Source organism: Amblyomma mixtum, chromosome 4 (assembly GCF_055824585.1).
Source record: "Amblyomma mixtum isolate Tamu chromosome 4, ASM5582458v1, whole genome shotgun sequence".
Classification (NCBI taxonomy): Eukaryota; Metazoa; Arthropoda; class Arachnida; order Ixodida; family Ixodidae; genus Amblyomma; species Amblyomma mixtum.
Window position 1 is genome coordinate 109,191,207 of NC_143015.1, and position 27,732 is coordinate 109,218,938.

The window sequence follows — 27,732 nt, forward strand, 5'->3', positions numbered from 1 at the left end:
TGTCGTGTGCTTGTGCGTAGTGACCCCCTTCTGACATAAAATGGCCACTTTTTTAAATCTTTTATCTACTATGGTGTGGTAGCCGACTATCTTCGGCGAAGTGTTAGTTTCTTGCAGCGCTATTACAGTGGGAGGGTGTTTATGCTGCATTACACGTATGTTGAAATCGTTTTTTTTTTCGAAATCCTCTACAGTTCCATTGCCATATTGTAAATTTTTCTTCTGCGTTAGCCATCATGTGACACTACTGCTGCGCCGCGAAGATCTTCGCGCTTTCGTTTAGGTCGACCTGTTCCGGTGCTCTCTTGTTTTGTCTCCTGAACAGTTCTGCCAATCTCTGATCGGTCGCGTTCAGTCTGCTCATGATTTGTTCCAGCGTCGTCAAGACTGTTTTCTGTTGCTCCTGTATTTGGTGTAGTGGTATAGTAGCATCTATTTCTTCCCTTACTTGCGGTTGTACGGCTGCTGGCCCCTGCGTGCTTGTTTTCGTCGTGGGCGATTGTACTCCGTGTACTTTTCCTCGGTTTGTATCATTTTGTTCTCTTTGTTGTCGCTGTTCTATAAACGAGAGCCTCCTTTTTAGTCGTTTATTTTCCTCTCTAAGTTCCCTGTTTGTTTTTTCTAGAGCTTCGAATCTAGCCTGTATCGAATAGTCTAGAGCAGTGGGATAGACTGGAGACTCGCTCCTAGACTGACTCACCTTCTTGGACTGCTTGGTCTTCTGTTTAGATGCGGAAGCGCCATGAGCATTCCCTCGAACCCAGGCGTTGTCGCCACCGTGGTCGGTGGTTCTCGCGTCTGCTACCCCCGGAAAGTCTCCCTCTTTGAAGAACGGCGTTCGGCTTCTGCTGCCGTCGCGCCTGTTCCGAGACGCAGATCTCGAAGATCCGTTCTTTTCTTTCGTTTCGGCTTCCTCGCTGTCGAACCACCGCGGCCTGTGGCCACCGTGGTAACTGCTTTCTTTTTTCTTGCCTTGCTGGTTCTGCTGGCCTTTCCGCTTGAGACGTCTCTTACATCCTATATCGCCCTTGGCGTGAGCTTCGCCGCACCACTCACACTTGGGCTCCCCACACTCGTGTCCGTCGACGTTGGCACGTTTGCATCTAGGACACTGCGGAATGGGTTCTGGTTCCGGGCAGACGTCTGATCGGTGCCCCTGCAGGTGGCATCTGAAGCACACCTGCTTCGTAGGTTGGTAAGGGTAAACTCTGCACAGTCCTCCCATCACTGCGACTGTCTTGGGCAACCTCGGTCCGTCGAACGCGATGAGCGCTGACTCTGACTTCCCGAGCATTCTTGCGTAGACTGCACGAATTCCCGGCGTTGCTACTTGGATGTGGTTCATTAGGACTTCTTTCGTGGTGCCGGCCATCACTCCATGCACCACACCCCGGACAGTTCCCTCCGCCGTGGAGCAGTTGTTGTTGTTGTTGTTGTCCTCTAGAAAATGGCGCATACCCACTGCGGGGGATTGGCCAAGACACAGGCGGCAACTGATAGGTGTACAAAATGTTAAACAAGAAAATAATTGTGGGGAAAAATAAAATAATCATGATAATAATAGCAATTAGGAAATAAATGAAAGGATCTCAAATGTGTAATTGAAATAGGTTAAACAAATAGGCATTGAACTCGAATTGTTTGTCTCCGAGGCACAACTTCCTCGTCTTCGCGCCATCTGGCGTCCGGACTATTATTATGTTTGAGATGGCTTTCACCGCGACAAGCATGTCGCCGATGTATACCAGGTTGCATTCCTTCACCAGGGCTTGTATGTAATCGCTGGGCTTGAAATCTCCCACTCTTAGGTTGTGGCTCTTCTGTCGGAATACGATTTTGTATCCTGCTTTCGGGAGCTGTACGAAATCTCGCCTGTTACCATGGAGTGTCTTCAGTTGGTTGTTTGCAGCGGACGCCGGTGGCGCGTTCGGGACCATGGCGTTCGGTCCCGGCGTCCCAGGTTTCTGCTGCTGTGGCTCGCTCGTTCCCACTGGAGTCTTGTTTGCCTCCGAAGGTGTACTTGCCTGACCGTTAGCTTTCCTATCCTTCTGGGCTCTGCGCTCCACTAATTCCTTCATCACTCGCCACGGGGTCTCGTTGACTGGGTAGACTCTTGGTTGTTCTTGCGGTCCCCTCGTAGCTCCAGCGTTGTTGGTGCTTGCAAGCTCCATGGCTTGGGGCTGGTCCGTACCCGGGTTATTTTCAATAACCGGAGCCGTAATATGTGCCGCAGTCGATGCTGATGCCATGCCGCCGTCGAGGCTGCTCAGCCCCGGTAGGGCCAGCGAAGCCCATGCGTCTCCTGCTTCGGCCACGGCCGACGCTACGTCGGCGTTAGGTGTAGCGTGGCTCTCGCCGCCTCAACATTTCAATGTCCCGTAAGTGGAAAAATATTCTACTCACAGAGATAAAATTGGTGTCCAGATGGTCCTCGTAACTTCACGGAACACATCCAATGAACACTTTGCATTAAAGTGGGGTTTTCCGGTCGAGAACACTGACGATTCACGGAGCCCATGCAGAGCACGTCCGCGTTCCCGCGCAGTTGGGTAGCCGCTCTCTCGCTGTCGAGAGCGGGTTCTTTTAAGGTTGCCTGTGGCAAGGTTACCTTTTGGAAGGTACCCTTTCACATCACTCTATTTATCTGATACTGTGAAAACTGAGGCTGTTTTTAATATTTATGACGCTGAGCGGCGGCACTTGCGCTTTCCTTCGGCGTCGGGTCACCTGGGGCATAGTGCCAGCTGCACCGCTCCTTCTTTTGCGAAGCAAGAGTTGGAATCAGTGGAGTACAGTCATTTATTATATGGCTTTGTCGCGTAAGCAAAAAAATGGCCTGGCTTATCTTATGGTTAAGCCTAGGATGCGAAGCATAACGCCGGCGGAGGCTGCGCGTCCGCAAGCGAGCGCACGAGTTCAGCTCCAGCTTTCACAGCTGTTGTGACGTCATCACGTGGTGCGCCGATGTAGGTCAAGTGGTAGCTACGCGGCCGCGCGCGGCGCAGCAAGGAAGAGCTCGGTTGTGCGGCTATAGTATGCTTCGCATAAAAAAATAGCTGTGCCTTAGCTAAGGTTAAGCCTGGATATCTCGGAGCGAAAAGCTGCGGCAAGGCGCAGGAGGAGCCGCGCGTGTAGTGAATACGGTCCTGTCTTAGAAGGTTGCTTTAGAGACATGTAGTGTGGCGCGCATTCCTCTCGGGTGTACACAAAGATATGACAGGCATTTGCTTTCCTTAAAAGCAATTTTCTTTTCTTTCATTTCATTTTCCTTAAGGCCCTTACGGCGCGGTTCAAGGTATCCACCGATATATGAGAGAGACAGGCGTCGTTTCCTTTTCTTCGGCGCAGTTCGGGTGTCCACCGTGACGTCACGCAGTTTGCGCATCTGCACCTGTGGTTTTTCTGACGACGGGGCCCACGCTAGCCTTGGTGTTGACTAGCCTAGTGAAGCTTTTCGCTTCAAGTGTGTCCGCAATTTTGTCCGCACGATTACCTAGTTCTCTGAAGATAAATGTGTGAAAGTCTGTCTGTGTGTGAGATAGTGTATGATAAAATGTTGCTGTGGGAAACATTTGGTTGATGGGGTGTAATTAAATGCGAGAAAACACGAAAAATTACATATATGGACTTCGAAATAGCCATGGACGTCAATATAGTACATGAACATCACAATAGCCACGAACGTCGATAAGTATTTGGACGTCTTGATTTCGTATTGCTTTAATGCGGCTCCGCTCAGTGGTCTAGAAACAAGGAGAAAAAACAACAACAAAATAAATAAATAATAACAAGAATAAAAGAAACAAAACCGAACACAGGATACAGAAAGTAAAGAAAGACGAAAATAATCAGCAAAAAATGGAGAAAAACAGGACAAGCAATGGCTTTCGAATTCCCTTTCTTACACAGATTTAAGTGGAATCCTGTAATTTTTTTTTATTTACTGTCATTGTAGGGATTACAGGTAGGAGTGGTCAGAAGAGCTGATTAGATGCTTGTGGTTCGCGGATGGAGACTGTGCAGGTGGGCAGGTGGTTCCAGTTGAGCTGATCCTGGGGAGGAAAAAATGAAAATGCTGCTTAGTTATACAACAATAGGAATGTTACTTAGAATTGTTGGAAAAGCTAGAAGTACGGCCGAGAAACTAAAATAAGGGTTGGAATTCTTAGCTGGACCGCCGGCATTAGCACCGCTGCTGCACTCGATGACATCTGCAGCGATTTGTATATATTTCACGACCTTTTTTGTTCAAGGCAAGTCAGGATTTCTTATAGTCGTACACACAACGGTGGTGTTCTAGCCTGCAAAGTTTCAGCGACGGTTCATCTATCTTTTGCGACTCGCCAACAGTTCTTTCTCTCATGGTGCTGGATAGTGCGATTGTATTCACACTTAGCAGTTGTTTTCGTTTTGTTTTTTACACGCCAACAGCAAACACCACCAACCACAAACGCAAGTTCCGAGTTTTGACGTTTCGAGAAATTACGTTTTGGGATCCGCACGTATAAATACGGCCAGCTGTTATTCTTTCGTTCAGTTGTGAACGAAATACCGCACGGGTCAGTGACTTCACTTGTTTTTAGGCCATGTTTCTTCATTTTGCAGTGTTCGTCTTACAGTTCGAGATAGAATTGAACATCTGAAGATCCCGATGAAATTTAGTCTAAAGAGCTTAAAACCAGACGTATGCTCAGAAATTTCACCGTGGTCAAATACCACACGTCCTAAGAATCGACAGTCCTACAAAAGCGGCTAAATTATTGGAAGCCTTCATTGCGGCGATGCTGCCTTATGTCAGTCTGAAAGCTTCCTTCCTTACTGACGTCCCTAAGTGAAGGCTACCTTGATGGTTGTTCAGCGTCAGGAACTCGAAGCTACCTTCACGTCTCCCTCCTGGCGCTCAACGAACGCTTTACCTGAGTCCTGCCCCACGTGACTCTCATTTGCGCATACGACCGGTTGGTTTGGTTGGTTTATGGGGTTTAACGTCCTAAAGCGACTAAGGCGATGAAAGACGCCGTAGTGGAGGGCTCCAGAAATTTCGACCAGCTGGGGCTCTTTAACAAGCACTGACATCGCACAGTACACGGGCCTCTAGAATTTCTCCTCCAAAGAAATTCAACCGCCGCGGCCGGGAGCGCACCCGCGTTTCTGGTCAGCAGCCGAGCACCACAACCACTGAGCCACCGCGGCGTATGCAAGCTGTCGTCTGTTGTTGCAGGCGGTGGCTAGCAAGCCTGTTGTGAACTAAGACGAAAGAAAATGGCAGCGTGGGCGGATGCCAGTGTGCCAGTGCTGCTAGAACGCACTTTTTTGCGCTCGCCTCTGGTAATTTTTCCCCTTTACTTAACAAAATTAGAAAAAAGCGCCCACGTGTCTATAAATTAGCTGTGCAATATAAAATTCGGTACACGCTTTTTAATACTTATTAAAGAAGTTCGCGTACAGTTTCTGAGGGGGTGCCCTCAAGCCCAGATGTGTGGCATCCATTCGTTTGATCAGGACTAGAGGGGAAACTCAGAGTACGCCTGCCTCCTTTTGCCTCCTTTTCGATATGATGGGTGCGCACGAAGTTTTCATGTCACGCCATTGCAGATTAATGATTGCGCAATGAGGCGAACAGAGTTTTATATAATCGACGAGGAAATAATCGCAGGTTCCTTTTTGATATCTGTGAACCCTCACGGAGCTGCTCTGCAAGCAAAAATCAGTAAAAGGGTTTGACGTCATAGCTAGCAGGAAAACGTGTGTGACTACCTCTTCAGTACAGAAGGTCTTTGAAGTGAAAACTAAAGGTCTTGAAAGTGAAAACTAATCATTTTTACAGATCTGCCGGTCCAAACATCTAAAATAAGAATTCGCCAACATAAAAACGACGTCCGTAACTTCGCAAGCGAGCGCAATCCTGTAGACGAACATTCGGAGGACTGGGACCACAGAATCATCTTCGACGAAATCAGCATTCTCGAAACCAAAACCATTTACCAAAAAAGGTTCTTACTCGAATCCTGGCACTTCCAAACTATTCCGAACAACATCAACTGCACAAAGGGACACCTTCCCGGAGTATACGCCCAGGGACTTCACTCTGCAGCTCAAAAAAGAGAAGTCGCCACGGTCCGCCTCCCCAAAGCCCGACAACGTGACTGACAGCATTAACCCCCCCCCCCCCCCCTCCCACGCACCATTCGCATCACAGTTTTCACTCTTGTGACTTCCTGCTCCCCTCCATGCATACTTAAAGAATATAGGTACTGCTCCCAGCCAATCCTTAAAGGAGCTGAGCCGGCTCCGAAGCGTTTTGTTTCAAATTAAAGTTTTTTGTTGGAGATGTGCAAGTTTATTATAAGAATGTCTTAAAATGTTTCCTGTGTTCAAAGTACACAGCATGGTTTGAAAAGGAAAAAGAAATATTTCGCAGCTTTCTTTTCACTTGCTGAAGTGCAAGATGGCTACGATGTCAGCCTGTTTTTCCCCATTCCTCAATGCCCACTTACCTCACTGATGTTGTTCTGCAGCAGCTAGGCAGCACGGCTGGAAGTAGAGAGAAGTTCGCACGAGACTCGACTGTTCCAGAGACCCCGCTGGGAATCCGACGCAGGCTTCTGCAGTGACAGCCCCACCGTTAGCACGAGAATTCTTTTCGGTTGTTCTTGGTTCTAACCAATGTTTTGGTTCTAACCTAGAAAAAAAATTATTCGACATTATTAACTAACCCATACTGTACGATTTGATTGTATTTTAACTAATGCCCTGATTCACCGTTTTTGCACTTATCTTGTTCTGCATATTATTTTGCAATATGAAATGATTGTTCCTTGTTTTTCTTCCCATCATATATATTTACTGTACTTCCGAACTGTCGTGCTTGCTGCCATGTTGTCCGGGGAGACGAGGCCAGTCAAGCTGCCCTTGACGCAGCTTTTATCCCGTCACCCTCGCCACACCTCGTACATGTCCTCTACTTGTGGTGGAAAGTAAACTGAAACTGTAACTGAAATTTCTCTAGAGCCCCTAGGGGACGAGGCTAAGCCTAAAGTGAGAACCACAAGGCCACGTGGCGTGGGCAGTGGAAAGGCAAGTACAATAGTTCCGAGAATAAATACGACAAGGTTCACAATGCTGAACATGTCCACAAGAAAGGCAACCATCATTGTGACTGAGCAGAGGACAAGTCGTTACCTCCACATTTTGACAATCGCATCGATGCAACGCTCAAATCAGTTAAGTGTGCCTACCGTGAAAGTAATTCCCGCGAAAACGCCGATCCATGCACGGTATATGTACAGAACCGCGCGCTTGATGTAGAAGTTGTTTAAGGCAGGGATCGCCTGTACTGGGTTCTCCATGTTACCATGCGTGTCTACACTTCAAGCCGACCTATAACACGTAATAGTGCGCGACTCTAGAGCATCCTTTTAGAGCGGTCCTAATGCACAGCTGACATTCGAACATTTCTGAATACGAATGCGCTGTTGCCACCTCAACACAGAGCCACAACAGTGAATCAGAGTTGCATTCGGACTAAAGGAATCGCACCGAAGGTTTTTGCAGAGCAGACTAACACTCAAATAATTTTCCTTTTATTGTATATGGCCTCTGTGGAGTGAAGTGATAAACTATATATGCAATGCCCTGCAGCTGCACAAATGAACCATTCCAATCGACCGCTCGGGTGTGTACCAATTGAAGGGCGATGTTCAGAAGTGCCCCTCCAGCGTGTTGTGCTTGTATGCCGAACCTTTGTGTGCAGCCCTTGCACTCAGATGTAGAGCTACACTGCCAAGATGTCGTTTCAATAAGTGCACAAGAGCGCGAACAGCGAGCTTGTAGATGAGCAAGCTAGATTTTTTTGTTTTGGGTGCTTAAGCCTGCCTCAATAACAAAAAAATAGGTGCTAACTCACTTATGAAGTTGATTCAGGCGCTGGAAGCCCGGGAGTGTCACTTGTCGATGGACGGCTGGGTACCACATCTGAAGGAGAGCAAGCTCTGCGAAGACACCAGACAAGGATGTTGCAGCTACAAGGTACACCGGGGCTTACATATACTTTTACTACGATCTGCTAAGGTTTAGCAGAGATGAATTTGTTTCAGGTAAACGCAGCGCTCACTCTCCAGTGGCTCAATTGCAGTAATCAACTGCCACTAAGCATTCCCACACATGCGAGCCCAAACCAAACGAACAGAGGCAAAAGCACAGCTATACTACGAAATTTAGCGTTGCTCAACCTTTTAATGGCGTTCTAGGCACCGACAACCGCCACCGTCACCGATTTTTTCCGAGCTCCATTTTCTAGGAGTTAGGTTGGTAGGTTTACCGTTATTAACGACCCTTACCAAACCGGGACTGCGAGAGCGTTTGCTGCTCACTCTTTTGGCACATATTTCACGCATGCCTCCCGCTGAAAACGGCTACATTCATAGCCGCGATACAATGTAACGTAAGACGAAAGCCGGGGATGTAGAGAGATGCATCGTTCCACGAACTTACAGGTGATAATTTCAGACGTCACTGATGAATTCTGTGTTTTTATTCTAGCACATCGGTCTATTGGTAAGGTTTGATACTGATGAATTCTGTATTTTTATTCTAGCAAACGGCCTATTGGTAAGGTTTGATGTGTACTCGCAACAAAAAACATTAACCCCCGATTTACTTCGGTAAACTAAAGACGACGCAGATGCGCCAGTACAAAACCTACGAACCATTCGCGTAAGTTATGACAGGTTTACAGACAGCGTAAGCAGCAGTTGGCGCGACGCGGTGTTTTCACTAGGCCGCAGCTGATAAGCACGGGTTTCATCTTTTCCTTTTGGCTGAGCGAAACCGGTTTCCTCCTTCACCAGCTGACCACCAGACTTCACGAGGGCACATAACTGCTTTTTCGCTAGTGACCCACGTGGTGCTAGCGCAGGAAGAGGAGAAGGTGTATTTATTTATCTCTACACTGTCGCCCTGAATTCGTCACCTGTTCCTCTGCTTCTCGCCTTGCCTCTTCCACTTGCATTCCCCTCTAATCTGAAAGTGGAGGGCAATTTCCCTCTCTCCACGTTTCAACCTGACAACGGCTGCAGGTGGCAGCTGGTCAGTCGGGGCTTCATCCGCAGACAAGATGGCTTTTTACGGTAGGGAGGCACCTATAGTGTTTCGTGCTTGCACACTAAAACAAACACTTATGCAAGTTGCTTCCAGGTGGCTTTGTAGATTTCATCCACTGACACCTTGCGGTGGAAGAGCTATTTGATGAGGCAAATAAGAGGGTTAAGTAGCCCACAGTGGTGAAGTACCACAAAATCTCTACCGGTGGCTGCGGGGTAGAAACAGCCTCCTGCCAGGGCAGTGGCGCATCGTTTAACCGCTGCACCAGTGCGCTGGTAGTGGAACGAGGATTCACCGCGAACTATGAATGTTAACTAGAGGATGTCCAATTCTGCATATATGGGCATTACCACACTAAAGACACCACGTAACACCTTTGAGGCTGAGCTTAGATGCCCTGTTCAACTCAAGAATGAACACACGCTTTCGAATGTCTACTCGGTTCGTCCTCAGTCTACTCGGTAGAGTTTAAACCTACCTGACCACTATTCTTCTTGATTGTTCTTTTTTTGCATACAAGTGTGGACTGAACAAAAACAGTGGAGTGAACAAAATATGGCAGGCTTTAACGGGGTTAAACCGAGTATACGTGCGAAAGCATGTGTTTGGCCTGGTTGATTCATGGTGTTGCTTTGCTGGGTCATCGTCACGCGTGGCGACGATTAATATTAGACAGGTTAAGCGCTGATCGAGGTTAAGTTATTCGTGCTGCCGACGGGAGTTGATGAAGACGACGATTTGCATTGCACAGCACGAGTGTGTCATGCAGTTTAACAGAGGCGTGTCTGATGCACTGGCCAGCGAAACTGATGTGTTTATTCCCGCCACCGCAGGCTCGAATCCCTGTCGTGGTAATATTTATTTTATCATTTATTTATTTCACGCACAAGGAACATAAATTACGTGGCATCTGTTGCTAGGTAAATGCTGAAGACCGCTTGAGGAGGTTCATGTTGGTGAGCGCATGCAGAGTGCTTTTGACTAATAAAAACCAACGGCAACACTGGAGCGTGTTTGCAACTCTCGAAAGGCTTACATCAACATTCCTCGCGTAAAAGCGCTTGCTACTTCTCCAGTACCACGTTAAAGAAGCAGAGCAGACCGTTACAGGCAATAGTGGCGGAAAATTTACTCACATGTGACTGCTATCTGACACAGGCATCCCCGCTGCAAGGAGAAGGCGGGTCTGGCTGTCGGCGACCCGACTTGCACCCACGTGACGAAGGCACTACTAAGTGCATGCGTGGCCAGCCTTGCGCTCGTTCAAGACACGCGGTCACCTCCAAATCTTCTTCAGTGCCACAGCAGAGTGACCGCGGAGGGAAGCCCCGTTTGAAGATTCGGGAAAGCTGGATTCGAGAGAAGTGACAAGATATTCGGGTTGAATTCAAAGAGACTGAATTGATCGTAGGTGCATTGCACTCTACAAACACGAATACGCCTGTGCGGGAATAAAACAGAGTGAGCTGTCGTCTTGCAAACTCCCTTTTATGGAAGGAAGTGCGCTAGAGGGCAGACTTCTGCCTTTGTACTCCTTTCTGTTAACGTCTACAACATAAAGTGCATATTCCTGACATTGCCAACAATAAAAATTTATGATGTGCTACGTTCAAATAGATGATGCAATCCGGGTTATGTTCCCTGAGGAATCACGCCCAACAAGTTTGCACAAAATCATTCTCAGCGGGAAACGATTCACTGACGCAGCTTTTGATATAATGCAAGTTTTCACTATAACAATTTATACGCTGTGAATGTGTGCTTTTTTTTCCGTTAACGTTTTTTCTGTCATCAAAACCCTTCTCTGTTGGTTGCATATGGCACTCTCAACTGTAATTTGCTAAATATCACAAGAATGGACCTTTACCTTCAATATTTTTGCGACAGTATCTTACAATTTTTTAATTTTCAAACTCTTTGTCTAAGAATATTGGCTATATGTGGGTACTGAGAGGCGTGTAGCTAAGCTAGGCACGATCTAAGACAGACACAGTGCAATTTTCTCGCATATTGCTTTAACAGTTTTGCTTTCGCGCATAAGTAGCGATATATTGTGTCATCATATCAATTACCTTTTAGGTATACAAATATGAATGAATGAACAGGAGACATGCGCCCACAGCACTTGTTCGCACCTGAGATAGAGATATCTGATTTTCATTCTATAAACCTGACTGACTCATCCTGAACATTGCTACTAACTTACCAGTGCATATAATCTTGAGGTGCTGGAACCACTCTCCTAGTAATTCTTGTCGGTGGCGAGGTACCACGTTCAGAGGAGAGCCGGCTCTGCGAAGAATTTCGTGCTCATATCACAGCTTGTGCACCCATATCCTCAGTTAATATCACCCGGGTTGCTATGAAATACTAATGGCGGAGCTGAATGACGCCACTGCTCTGCTTCTCTACAAAGACACGACCAATTAGCTTTAAGCCCTTCCAAATATACGAACATCATAAAATCTTGAAGGTGCTCTACGAGGGGTGCAATCGGTCTGAGAACATTATCGTAGCCTCGAGTGCTGCTTAGTCTTTTGCTATGATTATAGGCAGTGACAGCAGCCACGGAATTCCTTGGAGCCTGAAGAGAACGCCTGGAGATGTGTTAGTTGCTTTGGGGCTTCCACAGCAGTTCGCCGCGTTACGCGCGTAGTACAGGAGAATTACAACAAACAGCGTCTGCGTCATAGTATTGTCCTCAGTTGCAGGCCAATGAATGACGCTGAGACAAGATCAAGGGGTAGTGCGGGCCACACACTGGAAAGGCGGTTAAATTGATTGAATTTCCGTACAAGTTGGTGGATCGTGCTTTAGAAACGCAGCTCTGCTTTACATTTGCCAAGTCACTGCTCTAAATGCATGTGCAAGACGAACTTTTTGTACAGATATTGAGTAGACAAGAGAAGGGAAATGAGGGGCTCATTATGACATTCTATGCTTATGAATGCTTATCAATTGCGGAGCTTTCCTTCTCAACACGAGAGAGCAGTTTATTTAAATTAACATGTGTTCTTTCCAAATGTTCTCTGTCTTGTGCAGAGTTCCTCAAGGTACTGTTAGAGGACTCATGCTCAACGACGTGCCGAATGAGTATAACACCTGTTCACATTTTTCATCTAGACAATAAAAGACGAATAGCCCTACCGTAAAAGCCATGCTCCTTGTCAATCTCCAAATATTTAAGCCACGCATCCATCGGAAAAAAATTGGAAGGACGCTTAAGCTTCGCCTTTAAGAGTTGAACGCAACAGCGTGTTGCAGCACTTCCAGGGAGTCCACGGAACGCCATCGCCCGTTGGGTACGACACCTTGCCCGTTAGACAAATTGAGAATTGGATTTTTTAGGAAAGGAAATGACACAGTAACAGTCGCACTTGTCGTAGTGGACATGCTAACCCCACATGCTGGAGGCCCGATAATAGGTCGCTGGTAGGACCCGATTATAGGTCACTGGTTCAAAGCTCTGCAGAGAGCTGGGCTCTAACTTAGCTAGAACGTTTATGCTGCACGAAACGCTGAATTGTATGACACCATTCTAAATATTGTGCGGAAACGGTTGGCATGATATGACTTCTTCCGACGCGTGGTGCTCACATCTACGACTACGCCGACGGGTTATTGACCGAACGAGCTTTATACCCTTGTCGCGGAAAAAATCATTACTGATATATAAACCCTATTTCTCATGTAACAACTAGTTACTGGAGTATTTGGTGTATTCTGAAATATTTTGAAATCTGGGCCGAACCCGCGTCCTTCGGGTACGCAGCCGAGCACCCAACACACCCCGCATCCGGCCAACCGAACACCGGCCAAGAATCTTGTCACCGAATGTACATTCACCGTACGTACGAACGATCTTGCTTCGTTGCCTAGCAAGCCGAGCTATTAACCGATCTAGCCCGAGTTATTCGTGTAGGCTCGGGTTAGTTCGAAGGAGCGTCGGGCCAGCTGCGCGCGAGACTGCACGGGAAGTGCAACATTGGTCGAAAAACCCCAACGGGTGGCTGGAATAGAAACAGCCACCTGCCAGTACAGTGGCGCATCGCTTAACCGCTGCGCCACTGCGCTTGTAGTGGTATATTAGGACTCGCTGCTATCTGTAGAATGTTCAGTAGACAATGACCGATTCTGCATATATGGGCGTTAACCCAGTAACGAGAGCACGTCGTACCTTTAAGGCCAAGCTTAAGAATGAACACCTGCTTTCGCACCTCTGCTCGGTTTAAAAACGTTCCGCCCCTAGCAGCTCTTGATTCCTTCTTAGGTGTTAGGACAACTTCAAGCAACGTTTTCACAGAGGACATTTACCGCAACGAGCATCAAAGCATCACGCTGTGCGGCGACATTTATGGGAATGATTTAGGATGAAGTACCTTTCCGTCATTTCGTCCACACAGCAGCCGGGATAAACACCCTCATTCAGCAGGGCAATCTTTCCCAGCCACTGCAGTGCAAAAATTGCTGCGGTGTACTCTCGTGTCTGGTATTCCAGGCGCAGTGGTGGTCTTCCAGATTGGCTCTGCACAAGGAGCATCTTGCATCAGCATGCACCACGGCACGAAGAAATACCACAGATTGTGAATTAGCACATGGGCAATTTACGAATAATTCCGGGGCTGCAGTCGTACTAGTCTCACATTACTTTTTTCCGCCCGATTGTTGCTGTAAGGACTGAGAGGGTCTGGCACTGCCTGCTTATTGGTTCATTATTACTGCTCGAATCACCATCATCAGCCTGACTACGGCCACTGCAGGACAATGGTCTCTCCCATGTCTCCCCAATTAACCCTGTCCAGTGCCAGCTGCGGCGACCCTATCCCTGCGAACTTTTTAATCGCATCCACCCACCTAACTTTCTGCAGCACCCTGCTAAGATTCCCTTCCCTTGGAATCCAGTGCCTAGGCGTTATGGATGTTGTTTCACGAAAAGTCCGACAGACTGTTTTGACGTGGCAGTTGTTCATTTTCCCCGGCATGTAAGACGCCCTAACAGGTGAACAGGTCCATTCAGAACGAGCGATTTAACGCATCACCGATGCTGTAGACAACGCTGAAAATTTCTGCTATTGGCCGGTGCTAAACAGGAACAATGCCTGAAGTGGTAGAATGGAAAGCTGCTGTCGTTTGGTCTTTCACAATTTATTATTTTCAAGTAGACACCTATTTACATGAACATTCGAAACGAACGAAACTTACTGGGCAAAAAAGCTTGGATGCTGCTGTTTGCTTCCGCAATGTGGACAAATATTTCAAGTATAGGTCAAACTAAGCATAGAAACCAGAAAGCAGTACGGCAGACTAAACACGGATAATCTTGCCACAACTTTCAATTTCGGTCACCAGCTGTGCGCGGCTCCAGCGTAACGTGAGATTAAACTAGCCTTAGAAGCAGCAATCACGTGAGCTCAAACTGCTCACCCAAGAAATTCGTCTGTTCGCGACCCCCTCCGTGAGCCGGCAAGTAGCCTGCCATTTATAGCGTCAGATTTTCGGCCTTGCAAGCAGAGAAAAATCACGACGTTTGTTTCGCTTGGGGTGCGCCGTATACGGTGTTTATGGATGCAGAAGTTCTTGTTGTAAAAGTATCAGGTGCACACCGACCAAAGATAAAGGTAATATAAATTGTGTTACACTCATTGGCCGCCACTAAAACTTCTTAGGTGGAAGCTCTCTACGCACAAGTTAACTATGCCGTTCAATATGCGTCTCCACCTCTGCCGAATCAAGCTTTCATAAATTCCTACGGCTCGCAGCAGGCTTGAAAAAGTAGCGAGCTTGTTTACTGCACCATCCGTAGTCGCTTTATAATTTATAAGCCTCATTGATTAAGTTCAATAAAAGCAGCGAACTCACCCATGAAGTTCACAGAAGCCCGGCCACCTATCTCTGCATTACATGTGGTGGTCGGCTGCCATGCCAGACCATGTACCGCGTCCAAAAGAACACAGGCTGCAAGAAAGAATTGAAAGAATTTTGAGGGCTGCGAAACAGACCAGTGTTTATTCATTCTTACTGATAAAGAACATGGTTCTACTGAAAGGGTTGTCGTCAAAACGCAGCGCTCGTAATGCAGGGGCACGACGCCAGTAACTGATTATTGCTACGCGCCTAAATATGTTCAAATCAACGACATCACGAAGCCACAAGACCACCACTACAGACGTGCTGAAAACAAAAGAATGCAGCTTTGAATGCTTCTGTAAGGGCTTGCTGCAGTGCAAGGCATTCCAATCCTTCACAGTGCAATGATATGGCATAGAGCTTCATAACCAGCATTACTCTCACGTTACCATACTTTCCGAACTGGGATTGCGAGTGCTGTTTGCTGTTAAGCTTGTTGGCACACACAGAGCAGTCCAACGTTTTATAAATTTAAAGCTGCAGAATACAGCGATCTGAATTGTGCAAAATAAAAGAGTGCGTTGATTGATTTCTATACTGCCGCGCCAATTGCCGACACCGGAGAAAGGTATCTGCTGGGCTTTCTGCGTGTGAACAAATCTTTATCGCCGGAATACGAAATACTGAGGGATGTATTTGGGCGGCATGGTCCCCAGGTGGGGACGACTGCCGGGGCACAGGACGTGAGGGCCACTTGTTGCGATTTGTCTGTGGTTGTCAGCACTCCATTCCATCCCTCTTCAGTGGGAGCTGGCTGTAGGGTGTGTGTGGGGAGGTTGTTTCCCACATCTGCATAAGATGTGAGCCTGTTTTCCGGGACTACCATTGTGACAATTTGGCAAGAAGGTTTGGTTTGCTTAACGGGGTTTAATGTCCCAAAGCTACTCAGGCTATGAGGGACCTCATAATGCAGGGCTCCGGAAAATTTCGGGTGGCTTGTTGTCTGTCGAGGTCAGGATGGAACGGGGGGTTGGGGGGTACATTCGGTGTTCTCTTTATAGGTTGGTAATTTCATTGTAGGTTTGGATAGTCACCGCCTGGGGCATTAAGGGAGGAGGATGCGTTCGCAAAACCTTGGGCCAAGTGCTCGGCTCCTTTGTTCCCCGAGCTCCCAGCACGAGCAGGAGCCCAGGCTGTGGAAGCGTTCAGCCGAGCGCATAAGGATGTAGCATTGGTTGCTTCAATCTATGGCTGAGAAAAAAGAAGCGCCACCGCCAGATCTACGGATAGGTCGGTGCTTAGTGCTGGTGGAAAAACAAAACAAAAAAAACATTTATTCACTAGCGTGCGCTGTTATACGCATTTTTCGTAGGATGAGAGATTACTTTGCAGACGGGTGACGTGCGCGGTACAAGCCATAAAATACACCTGGCTTCAATTTTTTTATTAAAGAACCCCAGGTGGTCGAAAATATCTCATGTCCCTCCACTAAGGCACCTTTTCCTTCCTTTCTCCTTCCACTATTTTTGAAGTAAGTATGCTCCTAATAAAGGAAAACAGGGACATATAAGAGATAGAAACGAGGAAACAAGGGCACAACATCCTTCGTCAATTCAGCGCCCACGTACTTTTTTAAAAGATCACGAACACAATAGAGGGTGAAAATGGTTCTCTTCTTTCATTCCTTCCCTTTTTCACCTCGTCGCAGTGGCTCAGTGGTTACGGCGCTCGGCTGCTGACCCGAAAGACGAGGGTTCGATCCCGGCTGCGGCGGCCGAATTTCGATGAAGGCGAAATTCTAGAGGCCCGTGTGCTGTGCGATGTCAGTGCACGTTAAAGAACCCCAGGTGGTAAAATTTCCGGAGCCCTTCAATTCAGTGTTCCTCATAGCCTCATTCGCTTTGAGACGTTAAATCCTAATAAACCAACACAATTTTACTCCTCCTTTCATTCCTGTCGCAGCGGCCGAATTTCGATGAAGGTGAAATTCTAGAGGCCAGTGTGCTGTGCGATGCCAGTGCACGTTAAAGAACCCCAGGTGGTCGAAACATCCGGAGACCTTCACTACAGCTTCTCTGATAGCCTTAGTCGCTTTGGGACGTTAAACCCCATAAACCAAACCAAACCTCTCTCATAGCCTCAGTAGCCTTGGGACGTTAAACCTCAATGAAGCAAACAAACTTTCCTCCTTCTTTCTTTCCGGCCGCGGCGGCCGAATTTCGATGACGGTGAAATTCTAGAGGCCCGTGTGCTGTGCGATGTCGGTGCAAGTTAAAGAAGCCAAGGTGATCGAAATTTCCGGAGCCCTTCACTACGGCGTCCCTCATAGCCTGAGTTGCTTTGAGACGTTAAATCCCAATAAACCAAACTTCTTTCAATCCTTTCCTTCAATGCGCAGTAAAGTCTCCTACCAGAAATGGGACTTTAACTGCGTCATTCCTTTTCATTGAGAAGTGAACACTCATCAGCAAAATACACAATGACGTCAGTGCGATAGACAAGCAAAGCCCCAAAGCCCGAGGCCCCTCCTGTTTATATCAATGCTACAGCGTCACTTATCAGCAAGTAGTCACCGTTTCTCGCCGTTGCGTATCTCGCTGAATGGACGGGAGACCATGATGGTTTATTTGCAAAGACGGAGCCAGGTACTAACCGTTCGTTTTCTTCAGCTCGTAGTGGGCTGCCGCGGCACGCCCACTTGAACATGTTTTTCGTACTGTATTGAGTGGAGGGACAGCGGAGAGGCACAAGAGCTCGCGAGTCTCAGCGGCACTCTGCTGGTACCAGGTGCTTCGGCTGGTTGTCTGCATGACAGCGAAGCAGCAGCGTCTTCCCTGAAACCACCTAAAACATAGGCGTTGAGTCAGTAGATTATAGAGAGCAATTTTCTGTTGTACTGTTGTATGAAACAGAAATATGCTGCAACGCAATGCATGTATACTGAAGTGGCTAAATTCTGCACCTCTCTTGAAAAAAACTGGACACTTAAGCTCCGCCTTAAGGGTACGATGCGATGGAGTTAATGAGTTAATGCCCATATATGCAGATTTGGTCATTCTCAACTTTGCATTCATTAGTGCCCGGGAGTCCATATGCCACTCCTTGCGCAGTGGTGCAGTGGTTAAGGAATGTGCTATTGCCTGCGATGGCTGGGGCTGCCACCGGTGGGCCTTGTGCGACCCTTGTTGCACCTCCAGAGCAACCTCTCGAGATCGATTATCGACTGCCACCTGCCACGGCCGACAGTTTGCTCACAGCCCGGTTGGCAGGTTGCGATGACGCTACAAGGTCACGTGACCTAGGGGCGCCACCTGGGCCACCCTATTTTTCGATCACAACGCCCGATAACACCAGATTTTCTGCACAACAGGAGCGTTAACGCCATCGCGTTCAATCTACATTGTGTGTACATAGCCATTAATCCCAAATGATCTTGCACGGTGTGTCTACGTGAACGCGCGAAACTTTTTGATGCAGAGCTGCAATCAGCGAGTCCTTTAGCAGTGGACTTGCAAATGACTCAGATGGGCACAGAGCCCATAGCTCACAGGTCACAGCTGCGATAACGTAGCTGCTTTTTGTTAGCTTAAGTATTAGCATAGCATTTGTAATACTTCTGAATAAACTTTCAAAGTTTCAAAACAAAGAAACGCATGCAAAAACATCTCGTAAAAAGTCGCAGAATCTAAGAAAGATACCTAAGGAAGAGCACAGTATACGGCCAGGAGTTACAAATCTCTGTAGTCTGCAAAAAAAAAAATAGAAGTCAATACGAACAGTGAAGGTGAAATGTTTAGCTCATGATAGCTTCATAATGGTGGTTTAGAAAGTATTAAACAGTTTGCCACTGGCTCAAATCGCTTCATTACATGTGCAATATAAAATTAAACATTCAATGCGATGGTGTCAGGAAAGTGGAGTAAGCCGCAAGGTGCAGTAGATCTCAATCAACCTCAAAAATATAGACCATCCATAGACTTCTGTCTATAAAGTTTATAGACTCTCAATAGACCAATCCTAGAGAACAGTCTATAGGTAGTTCAAATGATATAGACAGTCTACAGACAATATATAGATTTATGGCCATACACATTTAGTACATAGACAGTCTATAGACTATGAATAGACGAAAAGAAATGTTTATGATAAGGCAACAGAGTCTACAAGAAATCAATACACTGTCTGTAGACCATTTTTATAAGAGAAAGGTCCTCATTTTTAGCGTGAACCTGAACGTACCAGGACGGCTGCAGAGGAAAGCTGTACAATTTTCTCAGTGCACTGATTGTGTGGTCTCTAGGGTCTTATAGCCTGAGTGATTCACTGCAAAAATTGCCGTCAACTCACCCACGATGGCTGGATTCAGGCGCAGGAAGCCCCGCCCAAGCCGCACTTGGAAGTACCGCACCCAAAGAAACAGCAACGCTTGAAAATAATCAAGAACATCGCCAAATGTTTTTTCGGCTAGGTTGAAGATATCTGCTTGTATAAATTTACTGAACACCGTATACCTTGCACAAACAGGTATTTGCTTGAAAATAATCTTGTTAGACGCATTTCCGAGCTTTATATTTAGAGACTAGTGAACACATTTATATTTAGGCCAACATTTATGTATTCATGGTTATATTCGTAAACAGGTCAGTAATAATACTCAGCGTAAAACTTTGGGCTCAACTTGTTTTCCACCCACAGAAGCACGCCGCAGCGAAGATGCCTTGCACATGACCAACATCGAACGTGCCGAGACAGCTGCTTTTTGGTTAACTCAGACAGCATGCGAAGCGCACAGTCAGAAACTCAGAGTAAAAACTTACACCTGTTACTACTTCATCAAAAGTAAAGGACGCGCAAATAAGGAAGACTCGCAAAGGTGTATAGTCGCCTACTTCTCAAGTCTGCAGCGAAGCTCCGCCCACATTCAAGACCCCCGCACGTAATTGCTCCATGAGAAAAAGTAGTGCGTTGTTAAAACTCTCTTACCTTAACAACAAGATCATCACGAGCAAAAAATTACTAGTTTTATAATTTGATACCTGACTCGATTAGTTTAGTGAAACATAAAAAGTTGAGTTCATTTATTGCCGTGATTGGCCAGCGGAGTAACACAGTTCGCCGTAGAACATAGCCCAGTTTTAGCAACTGCCATTTTTTTATGTTGTATCCTACAATAGATGTTTCACAGCCTAAGGAGTAGAAACAGTTATTGATAGTAAGAAGACCATTTTGCTGCTTCTTGGAGAAAAAAATCTACATTTTGTCGCGGGCATTAGGCTTATGTGGGTTAAAGCATTTTATGACTCTTTCTTTGTCGCCGAGAACAACGGATTTTCTTTCTTTCCTTCCAATACGTACCTAGGGACCCGACTGCCTGCAGGGGCTGCAGTACAGGTGACAGGCAAAGTGGTTGCGACTCTGAGCGCAGGAAAGCCATCACCGCGTCTGCGACGAGACCTGCCAGGAAGGCACTGCGGTGGACAAAGAAAAAGACTTCGTCGGCGCAGGACTGTATCCAGAGCAAAAAATACGACAGAAATATCGGTGGTTCTGTCGTTACGACATATTTTTCTGTAGTGTTGCGAAGCTGCAGTGCGCATCGTTGCGACAGAACTGGCGCTGTCATTACGACAGGAAATTGCTTCGTACTGCGAAAATTCTTGCTGCTACCAAAAGAATTTCTGTTGTCAGGCTCGAAATTACCGCAGGAAAATGTGTTATGACAACAGGAAATTTTCTGTTGTGTTTTTCGATACGACAGGTATCTGTGATCTGCGAGTTGAGAGGCTAGCGTGCAAAGTTGGCGACATTTCATTCGACGGCGAAAAAAAACGGTGCCTCGTGTCTTTTCTTTGCAGGAGATGCGTGTGCGTTCAGACACCCACTCCTGTTCCGAGTCTCAGCAAGGTGAAGTTTGGTAAATTTGAATGCCGCTAACCGCAGCGCATGAACCAGGCTATAAGCAACGCCACGGTACAGTGTGTGAACGCATCTAATTAAATGCTGACAAAAACTGCGCCACCGTCTACCCTTAAGTGCGCGCGCTTACTAGATGCCGCCTTTGTAAAAAAATTATCAGCTCATTCGGTTTGCTTCTGGGTCGTGCAGTGTACCTTGTTACCACCACCACGTTTTACAGATCTCTCGAAGGTCAGAACCCTCATCGTCACTCGTGCATGGATTAAGACTCGTACGGGTGCTGGAGAGTACAACTGCACTGCTTACGCCGAAGCACCTTGGACTGTATATTTTTAACGCGAGAGCATTATATGGCTATTTACGCATCATCAACAAGTGTCCGCAAATTGTGTCCGCACGTTCATGTCGTCCTATAAAGATATGTGAAAAAAGTTTGATTGCATTAGGGAGTGGTTGAAAGAATCTCGATATATTCCGAATTTTGTTGATGCGGAGTAATTAATTAATTAATCGCCAAAAACACACTTAGACGTTGGAATAGCCATGGGCATCAATATAGCACTTGTACGTCAGAGTAGCAAAGTCGTCGATATAGTATGCGGATGCTTTGCTGTCACACTGCTCCAATGCGGGTGAAAACAAGAGTAAAAACAAAGAAAAAGAAATGAATAAAAATTTTAAAAAATAATAGGAAAAAATGCAGGCAGAGAAAGGAACAGGGAAAGATTCTCGCATTTCCGCTCTTGAGCAGACTTAAGTGGAATCCTGCAATTTTTGAAAAAGAGTGCACCTTTTCAAGCCCCCAAGGGTGCTAATTGTTCCATTTCTTGCAGTTTGATAATGAAAGCCATTTTTTAGGGCTAGTAGAAAAAATAGCGGAAGAGATTTACTTTGTGGCCATATTTAAGCGTATTTTCATGTTTCCGAAGCTTTGTATCCAAGTCCTCGCGTTCTTGCAATAAAAAATGATTGTTTGTTACCAGCCTGGTGCTGCTAGCAGCGACGAACCGCGCGCGCCAGTAAATCCAGCGAACCAAGTGGCAGTTCTGCTCACCCACCACACCGGTCTGCGAAGACAACCCCGGAGTGCGCGGGCGCTCCGAGTGTGGTTCTTGGAGGCCTGCCTGGCACCCACGTTACGAAGGCACTCCAGGAGGCGTAGGCTACCGCAGGACTTCGTTCCATGCAGTTCTCATGCTTGCTTCGGGATGAAGGGACAAAGGGAAAGGCTGGTTAGAATCAGCAACGCAGTAAGTACAAAACCTCGTTACTATGCTGACCCAATCGAGCAGGTCCATTACCTGCACTATGAAGGAGTGCTACTTGCAAACACGATTCAGTTAGGTAAACATTTACTGCCAGTCGATGTTTCGGACAGAGCCTGTCCTCTATATATATACCAGGTGCCCCAGCTAAATGTAACCAAGCTTTTAAAAAACGCGGGATGTCCTAGCCGTCTGAAACCAAATAAGGGTTGTTTAGAGTCGCGTAACCTAGTCTGTAGTATTTTTTCGTTCTTCAAGGTTGACTAATTAACTAACTTTTTAATTATTGACTTGAGGAACAAAGTGCCAATGGAAAAGTTGTAGTTCGCTTTGAGAAACAGCGTACTGAGACATTTGCAGCAAAGTAATATTTACGTAAAGTAATTTTTTTACCTGCCTTTAACCATAACCCGCCCAATAAGAAAAAGCTTTCACATGACAAATGTGCCACTTCAACGACACAAGACGCGCCTTAAAGAATAAAATCCGTTTTTTCTGAAGTCCTCTCCTCGATGAGACTTTGGGTGCACATTGGGGCAGAGAAGTGAGCGAGCTCCCCGCAGGGAGGCGTCTGCAGCATGCAGACGTTGGTGAGTGGCGACACCACGGGGTTAACCCGAGCATCCGCAGGGACATCCCCTCAGGGGGATGATGGTGAACAATGCGTCACCACGGACCCGAGCATCCGCGCTTAGCCGTGCGTGGCATCGCCGTGTCCGGGGAAAAGGGAATCCTGGTGGTTGAGCCGATGCCGAGCGTTTGGACCCTTAAGGCCCCTCGGCGGAGGCAACACACCACTTTGGCCCCAGCTTCCTGTAGACGGCACCTCCGGCCTGACCCGACCGGGGGAAATCGGCAGTCGCCTTTTCCTATCCTCCCCTCTATCTTTCACTTTCCTATCTCCTTTCTTACAACTCTCCTGTATCCTCCTCTTTTCTTCGTTTTTTCCTCTTTTTCCTGGCGGCGAGGGTTAACCGTGTGTGACCAACTACCCTGAGTTGAGTCATATTAGGTTATAGTTAAGGTGTACAGCTGGCGTGGGCAGGACTTGCTCGCAAGTTCCTGTCGCGTCCCCTTGTTGGACTCCATGGTGGGTGGCTGGCACCATGACCGAAAAACCTCAATTTTTTATGGCTCCCCCCCTTTCAAAACCTGATCGCTCTCTTAAAAGAGTACGGAACGAGGCAGCAGACTTTTTTTCGAAAAAGAAACCTACATTCACAAAGTTTCATGTGATACATAGCAACAGTGACGAAAAGCAAGCTCGAATAATATCCCCATTCCTTGTAACCAAATGTTTAACAGATACCTTAGGGCCTGGCTACAAGGTATCCAAAATGTCCAGCGGCGACCTACTCCTCGAACTCCGTGAGAGCATCCAATGCTCGAAACTCTCAAACATTGCTTCCATAGGGGACATCTCTGTCTCCGTGACTCCCCACCGATCCCTCAACACAGTCAAAGGCGTAATCTCAGAGGCTGACTTCATCCATCTAACAGAAACCGAAATGCTTGAAGGACTTTCCGATCAAAATGTAATTGAAGTGCACAGAATCAAAATCCGCAAAGACAACAAAGAAATAGACACCAAACACATGGTCCTCACGTTTAACACCAGCAGTTTGCCCGAAACGATCGATGTTGGATACCTGAAAATCACCGTAAGGCATTACATACCCAATCCCCGTCGCTGTTTCAATTGCCAGAAGTTTGGCCACGGCTCACAAAGCTGCCGCGGCCGCAAAACCTGCGCGAAATGCGCATCGAAGGACCACCAGTCTCAGGAATGCGACGCAGCACTACGCTGCGCAAACTGCGAAGGCGACCACGCTGCGTACTCCAGGGCGTGTCCGTCCTGGAAAAAGGAAAAAGAAATCATCACCATTAAGACTAAAGAAAACATTTCATTCAAAGAAGCGAGGAGGCGTTTTGCGCTTACCAATTCATTCTCCTTCACAGCAAAACCAAACTTCGCTGATGTGGTGCGCGGGGGCGTAGCACCACACAGCGCTCCGGCACCTGCCGCGGCCACTTCCACCGCGCCTGTGGCAGTGCCATCCACGCCCCAGGCAGAGACAGCGAAAGCTGCTCTGCCAACTACAAGCCAGGGAGTGCCGACCCACAAGTCAGCATCCCGCAGGACTTCCCCCCGTCGGGGGAGGCCTGACACCCACACACCCGCGGCTTCTTCGCGGTCGTCCAGCACCTCTTCCGAGGTGATGGACCAAACTCCCAGCCCGCCTGCTCTACAGCGGCGGAACAGCTCTCTTGAGCGAAAAAAAGGCAGGGCTACCATAACGGCCCCAGAACATAAGTAAACCTCTCGTTGCTCCTACCCCAAAACATAAACATGGCTTTTCTAGTTCAGTGGAACTGTAGAGGAATATTGAGAAATTACGATGACATAAAAAACATTTTAGGGTCAATGTCACCCGTAGCCTTATGTCTCCAGGAAACCAATCTAGGTCCGCAACATATGAACATCCTGAAGCATTATAAAACTTTTAGACGAGATCGTGAACAGGCAAATAGACTCTCTGGAGGCGTCGCGATTGTCGTGCAAAGCGGCGTCCCTGCTCGAGAAATCGCACTCAAAACGAAGCTTGAAGCTGTTGCGGTCAGTGTCGTCAGCCATAAAACAATTTCTCTCTGTTCTGTATATATTCCTCCACATTCTACATTAACAGTCCCCGATTTACAAGAACTTATCAATGAACTTCCAGAACCGTATCTAGTAGTTGGGGACTTTAACGCTCACTCCCCCTTTTGGGGAAGCGAGCACTGTGACTCTAGGGGTCAAATAATCGAAGATTGTATCCTCACAAACAATGTATGTCTTTTAAATACAGGAAAAGCCACCTACTGCTCCCCTGCCTCGGGGAAAATGACCTTTTTAGATTTGTCTTTTAGCTCACCTTCTGTTTTTAATGATTTTATATGGGATGTCATTGACAACCCATATGGCAGCGATCACCTCCCTATACTAATCACTTTAACATCCCCACCCGAAATAATCCCCACAAGGCCACGGCGCTGGAAGCTTCACCTCGCCGACTGGTCACTTTTTAGAGCAAAGGCAAATTTAGAAAATATACTTTTAGATAATCTCTCCATCGACCAGATAAATGAAAAGTTCACTAATTGTATCATAACTGCTGCACTCACAGCTATTCCACAGTCGTCGGGAGTGGTGCAACAAAATCATAAAATATGGTGGACAAAAGAGTGCAAGGAAGCAAAAAAAGTACAAAACAGAGCTTGGGGTAAATTTCGCCGGTATCCGACACATGAAAATCTCGTTAATTTTAAGAAGGCAAGAGCTAAAGCTCGGTACGTCCGTCGGAGTGCCGAGAAAGCATCATGGCAGAGTTATGTTTCATCCATTAACAGTCAGATGACATCTAAAAAAATGTGGGAGCAGGTTCGCAAATTAAATGGAAACTTTTCACCCTTCACAATTCCTTTTTTAACAACACCCGGCACACAAACAAGCATAGAGGAACAGGCAGACATACTAGGGGAACATTTCGCTGCAGTCTCAAGTTCATCTCACTATACACAGTCTTTTTTAAAATACAAAAACACAGCTGAAAAACAGAGGCTCCCAACAAGTGGAGGCACAAATGAAAAATACAATTGTCTAATTACCCTCCAAGAAATCAATAAAGTACTATCTGCCGGCAAAAAAACTGCTCCAGGACCCGACGAAATACACTATGAAATGCTTGCGCATCTTTCCGAGCCAGCCGTGAACGCACTTTTAAGATTCTTTAACACAATATTCATGTCTGGGAAAATACCGGAAGTCTGGAAGAAAGCTATTATTGTACCGCTTCTTAAGCCTAGTAAACCCCCAACTTCTCCTAGCAGTTATAGACCCATAGCCCTGACTAGTTGCCTTGCCAAATCCTTCGAAAGTGTCCTAAATATAAGACTAACCTTTGTTCTTCAATCTGGTGAACTTCTTGATATCCATCAGTGTGGATTTAAAAAGGGATGCTGCACTACAGACCACCTAGTCCGCCTTGAAAATACGGTCAGAGAAGCTTTTATACACAAGCAACACTGTCTTAGCGTCTTTTTTGATTTAGAAAAAGCATATGATACTACCTGGAGGTTCGGGATCCTCCAGGACTTAGCTGAGTTTGGCATCCGTGGCAGAATGCTGAACTCAATTAAAGACTTTTTGACTAACCGCTCATTTAAAGTTCGTCTAGGCTCAACCCTTTCAAGGGATTTTATTCAGGAAAATGGAGTGCCTCAAGGGTGTATTTTAAGCCCAACTCTTTTTATTGTAAAAATGAATTCTCTTAACAAAATTATACCAAGGTCCATAACATATTCAGTCTATGTTGACGATCTTCAGATAGCGTGCACATCTTCGAATATATCTACATGCGAAAGACAAGTACAACTTACAATCAACAAACTGGCAACATGGGCAGAAAAGAATGGTTTCCAGTTCTCACCACAGAAAACAGTAGCCTTACTTTTTTCACTCAAACGAGGCTTGCACACAGATCCCACATTACACCTAAACCAAACCACACTGCCTTTAAAAAAGGAACACAAATTTCTAGGCATCACCTTCGATAAAAAGCTTAATTTCCTGCCTCACATAAATGCACTAAAGAAGAAAGCGTCGCTATCACTGAACATACTTAAAGTCCTTTCACGCAAACACTGGGGTTCTGATCGGGTATGCCTTCTACAGATTTATCGCTCTGTAGTACGTTCCGTTTTAGATTATGGCTGCATAGTGTATGGATCAGCAAGGCCGTCGTACTTGAAGCGACTGGACCCTGTGCACAATATGGGTTTGCGTCTTTCAACTGGTGCTTACAGGACATCACCCATAAAAAGCCTTTACGTAGAAACAAATGAACCACCACTTGCAGACAGACGAACAATGCTCACATGCTCATACATTTTAAAGATCCGTTCCCAGCCTAAACACATCTGTTACCCACTCGTTACAAAGTGTCCATCTCGAACACTATTTACCAACAAACCTCTAGCAATCAGACCACTCCTTCTCCGCTTTGAAGAGAAATGCCAAGAACTAGACATAATGAACATATTACCTAATATTGCCCGCAAACCTGATCCACTCCCGCCTTGGTACTGCCTACTATCTGTGTGCGACTTCACATTAACACAATTTCAGAAAAAACATACACCACATGAACAGATATTACAAGAATATTTAGCACTCAAAGAAAAATACGGAGAATACGAAGCATTTTATACCGATGGATCAAAATCGGCGCACTACGTGGGAAGTGCTGTAGTTCAGAATTATTGGGAAAAAATAGTACGGCTACCTGAGTGTGCATCCATTTTCACCGCCGAGTGTTACGCAGTCTTACTGGCATTAGAAAAAATAATAAATGAGAACATTCAGAGCAGTATCATTTACACTGATTCTCTGAGCATACTAACCTCACTTCACCATAGAAATGCAGTGACACCACTAATCGGGGATATCATACATAACATAACGAGCGCCACAATACAGGGACAAGACATAAAATTTTGCTGGGTTCCCAGCCACATTGGAATCGCTGGCAATGAGAAAGCAGATGAATGTGCTGGAAAAGCT

General features: G+C 46.5%; 2 protein-coding genes and 1 long non-coding RNA gene across 9 annotated transcripts in view; all 3 read right to left on the reverse strand.

Moving 5' to 3' along the window:
- The window catches only part of LOC149347802 (uncharacterized), a 166,169-nt gene that overhangs the window by 87,316 nt on the left and 51,121 nt on the right, over positions 1-27,732 (reverse strand). The window lies entirely within an intron of this gene.
- Positions 3,922-8,161, reverse strand: LOC149347803 (uncharacterized). The gene is made up of 2 exons (XR_016292214.1): positions 7,907-8,161; positions 3,922-4,052 (listed from the first exon to the last, which is right to left on the reverse strand). It is a non-coding gene; the product is annotated as an uncharacterized LOC149347803 (long non-coding RNA).
- The window catches only part of LOC149347804 (uncharacterized), a 37,563-nt gene continuing 20,075 nt past the window's right edge, over positions 10,245-27,732 (reverse strand). The window contains exons 1-7 of one of the 4 annotated variants that reach the window (XM_089587485.1): positions 20,305-20,413; positions 19,297-19,374; positions 17,603-17,783; positions 14,962-15,057; positions 13,482-13,627; positions 11,309-11,394; positions 10,245-10,451 (exon numbers count right to left, since the gene is read on the reverse strand). In XM_089587485.1, the coding sequence (XP_089443611.1) occupies positions 13,524-13,627; positions 14,962-15,057; positions 17,603-17,759 (357 nt within the window). In that variant the 5' untranslated portion in view covers positions 17,760-17,783; positions 19,297-19,374; positions 20,305-20,413 and the 3' untranslated portion in view covers positions 10,245-10,451; positions 11,309-11,394; positions 13,482-13,523. Of the gene's footprint in view, positions 10,452-11,308; positions 11,395-13,481; positions 13,628-14,961; positions 15,058-17,602; positions 17,794-19,296; positions 19,375-20,304; positions 20,414-27,732 lie in introns of those variants that run through there. The other 3 variants (XM_089587483.1, XM_089587482.1, XM_089587484.1) reach the window with 3 other exon arrangements.